Source organism: Protopterus annectens, chromosome 4.part0 (assembly GCF_019279795.1).
Source record: "Protopterus annectens isolate FY-2018-M chromosome 4.part0, PAN1.0, whole genome shotgun sequence".
Taxonomy (NCBI): Eukaryota; Metazoa; Chordata; order Ceratodontiformes; family Protopteridae; genus Protopterus; species Protopterus annectens.
Window position 1 is genome coordinate 1468751443 of NC_056733.1, and position 14385 is coordinate 1468765827.

At 42.9% G+C, this 14385-nt stretch overlaps 1 protein-coding gene across 1 annotated transcript in view; it reads left to right on the plus strand.

Annotated features, from left to right (window-relative positions):
* DDX41 (DEAD-box helicase 41) overlaps window positions 1-14385 on the plus strand; it is a gene marked incomplete in the record, with an annotated part of 592639 nt that overhangs the window by 204512 nt on the left and 373742 nt on the right. The window contains 1 exon segment of the mRNA XM_044069314.1: window positions 3514-3667. Coding sequence (XP_043925249.1) covers window positions 3514-3667 — 154 coding nt within the window.

Sequence of the window (14385 nt, forward strand, 5' to 3'; positions counted from 1 at the left end):
GTACCTAAACAGTTGAGATGGGGAATGTAGGACTGAGTAGCTAATGGCCTACCCCTCCACCTTGGGAGGGAGTAAGGGAACGGTGTACCACCTTTGGGACAGGCATACCATTGGAGTCTGTAGTATTCAACTAGAGCTCCTTGAAAATGACATACTTAAGTCATTAATAATTGTAAATGGCTATAAAAGGACCAGTGTCATTTACATTGCTTAACTGGAAATACAGCCATGTCACATGCATGGTATAGTTTGGAATGCAGTAAAATCACAGGAGTAGGACATTCAGGAAAAGTCCATCCCCATCTAGAATGATGGTGCCCCCCCCCCGCTCCCCATAGAGGGGAGGCTTCCCTTAGTGTGATGTGGGTTTGCAAATTTTAGTAGAACTGGAGGAATGCTAGGGTTAGTAAAAGGCACAGGAGAGGTTATAGGGGAACATCCAAAAGCAAAATAAAAAATGTCTAATGTCTAACCATGTTTCACTGTACATGTGCTTGTATAATGCATTTTATATACTGTGCATTTTTAATTCAGTTGTAGTAGGCTACATGGCAATAACTTAAGTATCCCCACAATGTTTGATATCTGTAGTCTGTTCTAGAGTTGTTTTAAGAGCAGTCTTTACTCCTAGTACTTTGCTGTGTGTGTCATGACTTTCCAGCAGACTTGGGTGTGTGTGTGTGTGTGTGTGTGTGTGTGTGTGTGTGTGTGTGTGTGTGTGTGGGCACCTAGTCTTAAGTCTACATTTAAAACGTGTGTATCCTCCCTTTGTTAATTACTACATGTGGCAAGTAGTTTAGGTGACCTACCTTATTTCACTATGCTTCTCTGCCAGGATTGATTAAACATGCATTTGTGCAGTGTTCATGTCTTATTCACTGGTGGTATCATTGGGTGCTTTGCCTTTGTGTATGTCTGTGTAGTGTATGCAACATATGTACATGATATCCTAATGGTAGGTGTCTGGTAAAAGGTGTGATTAAAATATGTGGTACAATGTGTTGATGTTTTTAAATTGATCTTCACTTTTGTCATATCATCAAAAGGGTATCTACACCCTTGGTCTCTTGTCAGCAGTTTATGCACATCCTTGGAGAATCAATAAGCCTAGTGAAATTCCCCATAAACTCCCCATATGTACTATGCTCACTGAAAGATAAATAAAAGCCTATGTACTGCACAGTATGTAGATGCGCACAAAGCCTGTGTACTGCACAGTAAATGTAGATGCGCCCAGATCCGCACAATACTCCAGCAAATACAAAAAACCCACACCACACCTGCAGTAATTTTAAAACAGCATTGTTAAACAAAATGATAGTCAAATATGCAAAAAAAAACAGCACTGCCAGCCTACACACAAATCTGCAAAAAAACAGCACTGCCAACCTTAATACAGTCCATGCATATTAAATGTATTCATGTTGTAAATGAAGTAAGATACTCCAAGAAGCCAACTAGAAAGTTGTTTTACTCATAAAATGGACACAGTTGTAAGGAAGTTAACCTAACGGTCAAAACTAAATTATACAACTAACAAATCTGTATATAATCCTCACTACAGTGCTAAAATGCTTAAAAATAGCAAGCACTGCACTGAAAGATTAAAAATTGCATCAGAAGTAGGCTAGAAAGCAATGCGCAATACACTCCATTCTTAAGAAATTATACAAACTGTCTAAAAGCCTATCCAGTAGAAATGTCAGCAGTTAATGTAGCCCATTTACTTTCTCTAGTGTTAGTTGTGTTGTTTTGAAGACAATTAACTTCCATTTCTTATTTGATGGACTTCTTGAGAATGAAAAAAAATAGCTTGTTTATTCTTGCTGATGCATTATTTGAGCCAAGATTTAAATGAATATGCATATTCATTGTTTATGAATTTGTCAAATAGAACAGTATGTGTATGCTTACATGTTTGGGTCTTTAAATCTTTTTAATTATCTTGATTAAGTAAAAAGTATAATATATTTAACTGTGTGATTCCTTTTTAACTATAGCACTGATGAAGCTGAGTGTAGCAGTGAAACCGGTTTGTGGTTTCTCTGAATTAAAATACATTTTCTGTATTTCTTCCCTTCTGTGCACTGGTGTTTGGTGGTGTCTTATTGAGTCGATCAACAGATTATTGAGGCAGAGGAAGTACAAGCCTTTTTTTTTTTTTTTTAAACAAATACTGTTTTATCAAGCATCTGTATCATCAACATACTCTCAGACAAAACCACATGCATGGTGCTTGTAATGATCGTTGTCGACCAACTCACTTGTTATACAAGTCTTGTTCTGCTTTTAATCTAGAGCACATACCAATGGTTCAATAATGTCTCTAGTTATTTTTCAAACCTAAATTGTATTTAACAAACGAATAAAAAGGACAGAAGGACTAACCACTTTTCCACTGACAAGGTCTCTTATTTCCATTTACTTTGCTTAAAACCTTTTCCCTTCCCTTATTGAAGTTAAGTTTTAAAATTTCAGCTGTTTATGAGGGTGGTGGTCTACATACAAGCCTATTTTCCTATCAATTCCTGTACCCTTTTTATTACATTCTGCTGTTGTCTAAGAAATTCAACCAAGGCAGCTATTCATGCACAATTCTTTGTTGTAGTTCAGCGCTTTCTCCTCACCCTCCCTTATTTGTTCCATTGTCTGGATTACAGCTTCTGTTGTTGGGAGGAGGTGGATCCTGCCTTTTCCACTTTCAAGTTATGGCTTTCTGTGTAGCCAACAATATTTCCTCAATTCCGTCTGACTCTGTGTTGAGTGTCTTATTTAGCCCTAAGAAATATTACTGAGTTGAGAGTTTCTCCAGTTGGACCCCGTAATTTGTTCATCATTTCCTGCAAGCTGTCTGTAGATAGTGACTATTATAAGTCCAAAATGTTTAAATCAGTACCCAATAACTTCCACTTTTCATCAGCAGCCTAATTTGGCTTCCAGGCAAGACTTGGCTATCCTAGTTGGGGTACAAAAATACATATGGAGACATTTCCAAGCAAATATCTTGAATTCATGAGATTTTATTGCTTTAATTGGAAATGTACATGTCTCTTCCCATTGTTGAGGTAGAATTGTTATAAGACATGGGAGATATTGCTGAGTATCTTTCCCATTCCCTGCAAGTTCTCTTTTTGGAGATTTTTATACAAATACAATATCACTCCTTTTATTACTCGTTCTGTTGCTTTATGTATTTTTTATAGTGTGTATGTGCGAGTGTAATAAAATGTGTACGTGCTTGAGTGTAAATTCATGCAGAAATTTGTCCTTATTTCTAAATAAAGAATTTTGTATCCAAAACTTAACCTCGTGGAACTTTAACTTAGTTTGCTTTATTTTGCTTGTTTGGATTTTTCAGTTATATTGCATGATTTGCTGTGCAGTGTTTTACATGTTACCGTAACCCTGATAAATTAAATGGTTACCGAATTGTCAGGATGCTTAGTTTATGTAGCTGTGACCTGTTCTTGAATAGCTAAACCTGAATTAATATTCTGCTTCTGTGTTTTATAGTTTGTCTGGTAGAGACATGATTGGGATTGCATTCACAGGCTCAGGAAAGACCCTAGTATTCACACTGCCTGTCATCATGTTTTGCCTGGAGCAAGAAAAGAGGCTTCCGTTTAATAAGAGGGAAGGCCCCTATGGACTAATAATCTGCCCTTCTGTAAGTAAGGCTGTATAGTGAATTCTTAAGTAGACCGTGTACTTAATGTTTGCTGTTAAGAGTTTTGTAACTTTTTATAGAGAAGCTTTGCATCATGCATATAGGGAAGTACTTTAATTTCTTTGTGTTTATAGTAGTGTTTTAATTAACATGCAGAGTAGTTAAATCCTTCGCTGTTGATTTACTCTTTTGCAATTTAAGAACAGACTAATGTTTAACGGTATCAAATGTGTCATATTGTTACTCCATCTATATTATCTGCACACTGAGGGGGCTCTGTTGTTGAAAAGGGTTTGGTAGGTTCATCCTACCTACATATCTACCTACCTGCCTAACATGTCAGTACAGAAAAGATAATTAAGAAGCAGTTAGCGGTTTTCTATAATTGATTTTGAGTTTCCACATAGCCATAATGCTTTGTCATAAATATGTGAATGAACTGTCAACATTACACTAAATATGTGCCTTTTTAATAATTAATTTTTTATACTTTCAGCCACAATGTGTACTTTAATGCTTTATCATTCATATGTTATGAACACTGTAATGCTCTTTCTGTTGTACATTGTATCTCTATGTATTTTTACAGTTTTGCTTTGGCTGTTAGTAAAATTTGTCAGTTGCAATCGCTGCTTTACTTCAGTTAATGGTTTCAGTTGTGATCATGTAAATGCTGATAACTGTTTGTGTTTCTGTATCATCTGTTTTATTAACATGAATGTAAACTTCTCAGATTTTACCTACTCGCTCGTGATTGCTGGACTTGCACTGTACTGTGACAAGCAGCTAGTTTAAAAGAAAGTAGCTTTTTCATGAGGTAATCCCCCCACTTCCACTAACAAAGGGTGTCTGCATCCACACCCAAACCTAAAAATATTCTGTTTCTGAGTTCACACAAATTTGGCAAAAGTGTATATTGAGTGTTAAATACGTCAGTAAGTTGGAACAATGGAATGTACAGACAAGTAGTCAGTTATGAGCAGATAAGCTTTGAGCAGCTGAATGCCAAGTAAGTGAAAGGCAAGTGTGTGTGCGTGTATGCGTGTGTGTATGCGTGTGTGTGTGTGTGTGTGTGTGTGTGTATAAACTGTCATTGCTAGCTTGGCAGTCATTTATACCTGTGGTATTGTACCATGTCATAGTTTGTTTTGAGAGAGAAAGCATTGGGGGGGGGGGTGTTCAGAGAACAAAATAGTCTACAGAAGCAAGTGATTGTTGTCTCGCAGAGCGCAATGTAAATTGGTAAAACCACTGATTGTAATTGGCAAGAACTGATGTGGCTCTTTTCTTTGCTTGCAAACCAAGTGTAAATTGCATTCTTATAAGTTGCTTGCAGAGATTATTTGAGACCTTTACAGCTGCTGCTTCTGCATATAGAAGCAGTTAAAGCAGCTAGTGCCTTCCATCCTTTTGGACTGTCCAGTTGTTCTTCGTCCAGTTGTTCTTCGTGTTTCACTGTTGCAGTCATCACTTGTGGGTTATCCCTGCTGGGTAGCCCTCGGCCGGCCCAAATACCAGAGTAAAGATTTTCCCTCCTGCATCGGCTGCAGGTCACCAGGGACTGACGTCAGGTCATCAGTGGTATAACGCAGGGCAACCGATGCGATTACATCAGTCTTTCTTGCCGTGGAGCCCGAAGCAGATTGCTTGTGCTTTGATCGGCCGCTGCCAGAGTGAAGTAGAAAATGACTAAAGCGAAGTACCCTGTTGGGGACTTTTTTTTACACTAACTGATGTCCAAAAAAGTAAACAGTTGTCTCCGCTGTGGAAAACAAATACCGCACCGAAACTTCCATAACCTGTGTGTAACCTGTTTAGGCCCAGATCACGATGTCCCTGTTTGTCAATTCTGCTCTCTCTAACGCTAGGACCATCCGCCGTAGAGCAGAATTTGTAGCTAGGCATTTCAAAGACAGTCCTTCACAGTATGAAATGGCATCTGTCGGTCAGCATACAGTGGATATCCCTAAAAAGAGAAAGGCTAGAGAAAGGGACAGACCACATAAAGTTAGGCCTTCAGACGACTCTACCATGAAGTCAGCCAGCAGCTCTACAGAATTCAGTGAGGTGCCAAAGCAGCCCCTAATACCCAATGCTCTTCCTCCGCAGGCCTCTACCGAGACCCATTTGGAGTCTGGAACGCCGCTGGATCATACTGCAGCTGCTGAACTTTCGGTTGTCAGCTCCGCGGTTGGGTCTGGAGCCGCTCTGCAGGCACCGGCTTCCGAGGAGGCTTTACGGATAGCCGATGCAAGACAAAGACTGAGACCAACGCCGCCGGCTACAGCCACACCCAGGCGGATTGAAACACTGAGGCCTAAAAGCAGGACCACTCCCAGAAAAACTATTTCTAGCCGCCATCTTCTTCAAGCCCAACTTGCTCAGTCACAACCGCTTATCACACTTATTAGAGGTAACCAGACCACCCCAGCTAAAAGAAAAAGGGACATTTCCCCAGAGATTCTCTCAGACCATGACTCTGAAGAATCTGTTTTTTTTGGATTCGGACAATGAACAGCCCCTTACCACATTTGAGGATTCAGATGCAGAGAATCCATCCCATCTGCGTCCCCCCTGAGGATATATCTTTTGAAGAGACCTTACACACCCTTAGGGAACTTTTCCATTGGGAAGCTCAGGATGATCTCCAGTCTAAGAAGAGGCTTAGAGAGTTCCTGGACCTTCCCCAGCACATACCCTTAGCCATTCCTCCCATTTTGGATGTGGTAGAGGATGTTTTTATGGAGTCCATCCTCACACCTGATGCACTGCCCCCTGCACCCAGAAAGCCAGACAGGTACTACTGGGTGCCAGACACCCACAAATGCTTATTCAGAAATCATGCAGCGGATTCAAAGGTCATCACCTAGGGACCCAAAGGGGCCAAGGCCAGTTCCTCCAAAATCCCTATTCCATCTGACAAGGATAGCAGAGCTCTGGACAGATGGGGTAAAAAAGTATACATCTCTGCTACCTTAGCTATTTAGGGCTGTAAACTGCCAGTTCCGTATGTTAAAATATCAGCAGCATACCTTGGAACTATTAAAACAGAAAATTTCCTCCTTGCCAGACACTTCAACTTCTAGAGAGCTAGAGGAACTCTTACACTCCAGCTCTCAAGTAGCAAAACATTCCCTCCACTGTGGATATGATGCCCTAGAAGCCTCTAGCGGGGCTGGAGTTGCGGGGTCAGTCATTAGGAGGCATGCATGGCTGAAAGAGCAACCTCTGCTCGATCATGTCAAGTCAAAACTCCTAGATGCCCTCCTAGGTAAGGACCGTTTGTTTGGATCTAAGGAGGAGGAGGTGATCAAGAAAATGGAGGATAAGGCCAAATCAATGCAGACAGTTAAGGATTTCCTCCAGGTACAACCTCCCAGATTCAGCAGGAATGTCCCCACCAAGCACTGGTCCTTTCCTTCACAATCCAGGCCTGTGCAAAGGAAAGGGCGCAGGGACAGCCCCCCCCCCCTCTCTCTCAAAACAAACTATGACATGGTACAATACCACAGGTATAAATGACTGCCAGGAATGTCCCCACCAAGCACTGGTCCTTTCCTTCACAATCCAGGCCTGTGCAAAGGAAAGGGCGCAGGGACAGCCCCCCCCCCAGACAACTACAAGAACAGCAAAGGCCCAGACAGTGAACCTCTACTACCTCAAGGGCAGGGAGTTCCAAGTCCACTCCCTATCCTAAGGACTCACAATGACCCCTCATCCCTCTGTCCCCCCCCCCCAAGGGTTAGGAGGAAGGCTTTCCCTTTTTGAAAAACAGCTGGCAAACCATTACAAAGGACCTATGGGTCGTAAAAATCATTCATCAAGGTTACAGATTCACCGTCAAAGTGAACCCAATCTTAACAGGGTACCCAGACAGTTGAACAAATCAGCGGGCAGAGGCCCTAAGCCAAATTCAAAAACTCTGCTCAAGGAGCAGTGGAGCCTGTACCCCAGGAACAAGCTGGAAAAGGGTTTTTATTCAAGATTTTTCTTAGTACCCAGAAAAGAGGGCACTTGACGCCCTATTCTGGATCTATCCACACTAAAACTTTCACCGCATGTGCCAAAATTCAAAATGCTTGTACTCCAAAAACCTTTGCCCATGCTGAACCCAAATGCTTGGCTAGTCAGCATGGACCTGAAGGATGCCTACCTCCATATCCCTATAAGGGAGTCCTGCAGAAGGTTCCTTCGATTCAGGGCAGGCTCACAATACTTTCAGTTCTCTGCACTGCCCTTTGGCTTATCTACTGCTCCCAGGGTTTTCAAAAAATGCCTGGCCCCTGTCATTGCCTTCTGCAGGCAGAAAAACATTCAAATGCTCCCCTATCTGGATGACTGTCTCCTCCAGGCCAACCCTCTTTACCTCTCTGGGATTCACCATCAACAAGGAAAAATCCCATTTACAGCCCACCAGACAGATCACCTTCCTGGGAGCTGTCCTAGACACATCCACCCAAAGAGCCTTTCTCTCTTTAGAAAAAGTTTTCTGCCCCAATACTTCTCCCACTTAGCTTAAAGAACACACCTCACAGCAAGGTAGTTCCTTAAAGTTCTGGGGTACATGACATCCTGTTAGTGCCCTTGGCCAGACTACACATGAGAAAAATGCAATGGTACCTATGGTGCCAGCACTCTGTCTCTGGAACTAAACTGCCTCTGATCCCCTTGCTGAGACAGGAACTCCTATGGTGGATAGAAGTCTGCACCCTGAACAAGGGCCTACCCTTTCTAATTCTTCCCCAAGGCCAGACCATCACCACAGATGCCTCTGACAAAGCCTGGGGAGCACACTTAGGAGACATGTGCACCCGAGGCACTTGGGCCTCCAGGGACCTAGTCCTACACATCAACCTAAAGGAAATGGTGGCAGTACTCAGGGTTATCACAGCCTTCAAGAGCCACCTGAAACCAGGGGTGCGCCTCCTCAAAACAGACAATACCACAGTCATGTGGTACATCAATAAGTGGGCGGGGGCACACTCCTACCCACTTTGTCATCTAGCCATGCTCTTCTGGCAGACTGCCTCGATGATGTGCCTTCATCTGATAGTCCAGTACATCCCAGGAGAGCACAATACCCTAGGAGACCATCTCAGCAGAAGTGTCCTGGACCCCACGAATGGCAACTTCAGAGGGAGACCTTCCTGTCAGTCACCCAAACGTGGGAGACCCCAGAGGTAGACCTCTTCACATCCGCACAGAACTGACAGTTATGCCAGTTCTGCACCAGGGAGTCCCACCCAAAAGCCTGGAAGGTGGATTCCCTCTCCTTCCACTGAGGCAACCTATTTGTCTACGCCTTCTCCCCTTTGCCATTGATACCAAGGGTGCTGCTAAAGATCAGACAAGAAGGGCCAAGAGCTATACTAATTGCCCCCAGTTGGCCCAGGCAGCATTGGTACCCCTTACTACTCAGCCCAATCAATGAACCACCCAGGAATCTGCCTCTCACAGAAGGGCTTCTAACCAAAGAAAAAGGGGCAATACTGCATCCCAACCTACAAACTCTCAACCTATCCTCATGGCTTATACCCCAGAGGGGGGCTAACAACCAACTGTTGAGCAAGCAGGTCCTGGCGATAATTAAGGAGGCCAGGAGGCCCAGCACCAGGAAATAATACTCGGCAAAATAGAAAAGATTCAGTGCCTCATGCCAAACTAAAGGTACAGTCAGCACCCTTGCCTCTCTCTCTCTGATTCTAGACCACCTGGCAGAGCTAGTACAAAAAGGATTATCTTACTCTTCCATCAAGAACCATGCTTCAGCTGTCTCTGCATGCTCCCATACCGAGCACCCTTTGTTCTCCCACCCCCTGCTAAAACAATTCCTTAGAGGGGTATCTCACATCAGGCCACCTAGGAGGCCACCTACAACTGCCTGGGACCTGAACTATGTTTTGGAAAAATTGACCTTGCCTCCCTTTGAACCAGTTGCCTCTGCAGAACTAAAACACCTCTCTTGGAAGACCGCCTTCCTGCTGGCCATAACCTCAGCTAGGAGGGTTTCCGAGCTGCAGGCGCTCATGGCCATTAAACCCTTCATTATCTTTCATACAGACAGGGTGTCTCTTAGAACTAACCCGTCTTTTATGTCTAAGGTGGTGTCTGACATAACCCTAAATCTGGCTATACATCTTCCCACCTTCTTTCCTAACCCTCAGAATAGGGGGGAAAAAGTCCTGCATTCACTGAATGTGCGCAGACAACTTAGATACCATTGGATAGAACCAAGCATCTCAGAAAGACTGACCAGCTCCTGGTCAGCTTCGCCCCAGGGGCAGAGGAGGGAACCTATCTCCAAGCAGACCATTTCCAAATGGATATCCAACTGTATCAATTTCTGATATGTTTTCCATAGGAAAACTACTCCCAAGCCTGTCCATAGCCATTCCACTAGGGCAGCATCTACTTCTACTGCTTTCCACAGGGGGTCCCTACCAAGGGCATCCTGAAAGCTGCCACTTGGACTTTAATCCACATCTTCACCAATCACTACCATTTGCCTCTTTTCTCCAAAACCTGGGCTGTCTTTTCCTCTGCAGTCCTGCAGGGCATGCTAGGTCCTACTTAGAGCAGCACGACCCTGTCCTTCTTTCTCTTACCCTTCTACATTCACCCTACCTTCAGCTTTGGGAAGTGATGACTGCAACAGTGAACACTCTAACATCTACATTTATGGTAATTGTACACAACTGTACTTTTTACTGGAAACCATTTGAGGCAAGAACTGCAAGCATTGTTTGAGGGTAATGAAAGTGTTTGTTCTGATGTTTGTTCCTCCGTTTGCCCACTAGTAAGCATATGAGACACCTTTTCAGTGGAGAAGGAAGGTATGCAGTGGTTAACTGAATCTTTCTCATTTTTAAATAGAAGTTCTTTTGTAATAGAATAATGGAGGGCAGGCTAGAAATGGTGTGGGAATGGTGATGAGGGAGTGTCCTTAGAAAACAGTGAGAGAGATTGTCAAAATTAGTGACAGATTCATGGCAGTCAGACTCCAGTGTAAGGCTAGGGCAGTATTCATAATTTCAGCCTGTTCCCCACAGCAGGGCTGTGATCGTGAGGAAAGTAATTGCATTCAGGCAGCAGCTGCAGGACCTACTAGATAAAGCAAGACATCATGAGTTGGTGTTGATAGTGGAAAACCAAATGTATATCTGGGTAGACAGAACAGGATACAAGGACTACCTAGGCCCACATGGGTGGGACAACATGAATAAAGGAGAGGCCATTCTGGACTTCTGTCTGGCAATTGGCTTGATGATGACCAACACATGGTGTAGCAAGAGAGAAAGACACAAGATTACATAACCAGAGTGGCTGACAGGAAACTGGTAGACTTCTTCCTAGTAAGAAAAGGGCACTGGGGTAGGATCAGCAATTGCATAGTCATCCCAACTGAAAAAGTTGTCTCACAGCATGAATCATTAGCTGCCACAGTCAGTTTCTAGAAATGGGCAGAGAAGGCTCTGGAGTCAACAGGAGACTAGGCTGCAGTCCTGGAAGTTGACTGGGGCGAAAGCACAAAAGTTCATGAAAATACTCATGGCTCTATTACTTCGGGAAGAAGAAGATATAGGTAGAGCTGAAGAATGTCAATACATCATAACAGCTTGTGTGAGGAATATAGAACAAATATGCGTCTGAAACAGGTATGGAGGCACAATACATAAGGAAAGCTGGTGGTGGAATGCAGAAGTCCAGGAAGCCATTAAAAGAAAGGAAGAGTGCTGGAAAAGTGGGATATAGAAAAGAGATGAGGCTATGAAGGAATACTGTTTGGCTAACAAAGAGGCTAAGAAAGCAGTTGGAATAACAGAGTAAGGCATCAGAGACACTCTACTAGCTTCTAGAATCCGACTCAGTAGATGGCAGAAAAACTGTATTGGGTTGCAAGGCAAAGCCAGTAAGATGAAGATGGGCATTAAACACCCTACATAATGATGCCAACAACAACCTGCTCACCAGTCCACAGGATATCAAAGGTAGATGGGAGTATTGCTTCTAAATGAAGAAAACCAGACAGAAACTGTACTGCCCCAGACACTGTCTATAATGAAAGAAGAAGAGGAGCCAACCCTAGAAGTAGTAAGAACAGCACTTAAGGAAAATGACGTTGGGGCATGCAGCAGGTTCAGATGAAGTCTTAGCAGATATGATCAAGATGTTGGGTGAGTTAAGGGAGAAGTGGTTCCTGAGGGTACTCGTAGCAGTATGGAGAGAGAAGCATACCCCAAATGACTGGTAAATAAGCATACTAATGCCAGTGTGTGGGAGTAAAGAGGGCATTTGCAACTATTGCTGGTATAGATGTATCAAACTCCTGTGAAACTGCATGAACATTCTGGAGAGGGCAACTGATAAATATGTAGAACAGTAGAAAGTAAGATGGAAGATGAGCAGTTTGGACTGAGATCAGGATGCAGCACAAGCAACCTAATGTTTACAGTGAGAACGATAGCTGTGAAGAAGTTAGAGATGAGGAAAGAGTCCAACTGGGCATTCCTAGACTTGGAGAAAGCATATGAGAAGATCCCAGGAAAGATGATTTTAGGCTATGTACAAAGACCCATTGACAAAAATACGTACAGTATTTGAACTTGTAGAAGGGTTCCCAGAGAGAGTGGGTGTGCATCACAGGTCGCCTCTGATCCCATTGATGTTCATACTGGTGATGGATTACATTAGCAAAGTAGTCTGAGGGGACAGATCAAAGAAGATTCTGACAGAACTTCAGCAAAGAATGGGAGAATGGAATACAAAACTGAAGGCACACTGGATAAAACCGAGTAAAGACAATTGTAATGGCAACAAATGAGAACCGAGATAAAAGGGAAAATAGTGGAATAAGTTAACAACTTCATGTACCAGAGAGTGGTAGCCGAGGAGAAGGTTAAGTCTGAATGATGAGTCCAAGGCTAGGATTTGAGGGGCTGCAGCCAACTGGCATAGTGTGTCAGGAATAGTGCATGAAAGAGGAATGCCAAAAAGCTGAAAAGTAAGGTGCACAAAACAGTGGTGTGACCAGTGCTATTGTATGGTACAGAAACATGGACAGTAAAGGCAGCAGTTGAGGAAGTTAGATGTGATGGAGATGAGATTTGTGGTGGGATGCACACTGTGTAGGAAAGATAAAAAGTGAGGAAATCAGAGCAGAATCCCAAGGGAACAAATTAAGATGGTTTGGGTTCATGTGCAAGGAAAGCAGTAGACAATATAGTGAAGATTTGGGGCAGACAGGAAGAAGGCAAGAGGAAATGAAGGCATCAGCAAAGAGAGAGATGGATTGTGTGAGAGATGATTTGTGACAGTGAGGCATGACTGTCAAATAAGGTAGGAGACTGGCATTGAATTGAGAGAGCGAGAGCGATTGCAATAGCTAATGTGACACTTTGACCCCATGTAGAAAATGGAGGGGAAAGGGGGGTTGATGATGAAAGAAGGCCAGCACTAAAGGTGATTCATTCTGCTGTAATTACATGCCTTCCACTATTAGAAATGAGCAGAGTATTTTTGAATTTGTTCATAAATTTTGTTGATCATCTAACCACCAAGAGGCCTAACACAGTCCCCCAGGGTCCTTTTTGGCATCTACCTGTGACCACCACATGACCACAGTGATGAGGAAATCCGTTTATGTTGCACAACTTATAAGTAAGGGCATGGCATCTTGGTCCAAAGAGGTCATTATCCTCTGTACTCTGCCCTTGTCAGACCAGTCATTTAATACAGTGCTCCCTATGGTATGTACCTTACCAGGCATATGCAGCACCTAGAGTGACCTCCAAAGGTTCCTTACAAAAAGAATACAAGATGTAACAAACTTGCCTAATGCAGAGTGCCTTAAAGCCCTGTCCCTCTACTCATTATCCTGTAGATTGCTGAGGAGTGATCTATGCATGCCTTAAAAGACATCTGCAAACCCCACACTTATGAATCATCGACATATTTGTAAGCTCAGCAGTACCAGAAATACAAGGTCTAAGGAACTGCGTTTTTCTCTGTAACTTGAACAGAACCTGCTGGAGAGACATATCTTTCCCAGAGACTGCCTATCCTGTGGAATAGGCTTGCCATCCATATGAAGCTATCTATGTCTCTTGCCAAATTTAAGTGCAACCTAGACTAGTGGATCAGGGATAGGAAACTTTCACTGGGCCTGGCACCCTTGTCCCTTAAGGACATAATTATTCTTTTGGGAAAACTTAGCTAGGCTTGAAGGGACCCTTGAGTCAGTAGCATAGTCACATTTTATGAATCTGTAACCTTTTGTTGTAAATGTTAATATTTCATTGATACGTGTTCATTAACCTTCCTTGCTTTCTTTGTTGACAAATTGTATTTGTACAGAGACTTTTTATATGTCTAATAATTTAATTATCAGGTCTGTGCTCTGTTTCTCTGCAAGGTAAATCCTTGTATTTACTAGTCCATTTTTAAATATTTTGAACAACTGTAAAGTTTTTTTCTTTAAATGCTTTGTTGACAGCTATACAAATTTAAGTGTATATGAATGTATTTGTACTTTATGAAGTATACTGTAGATTAACTCTGCATGTGCAGTTTTGGTTGTGCCTGATTGCCTAGGTGGTAGCTGAGAAGGGCCCCTCCACCAGCCTACTTACCCAGTGAACAAATAACTAAATAAACCAAACTAGAAATGTTTGTGGAGGGAATCGGACTGTGAGCCAGAGACTTTGTAAACTGGGCATGTA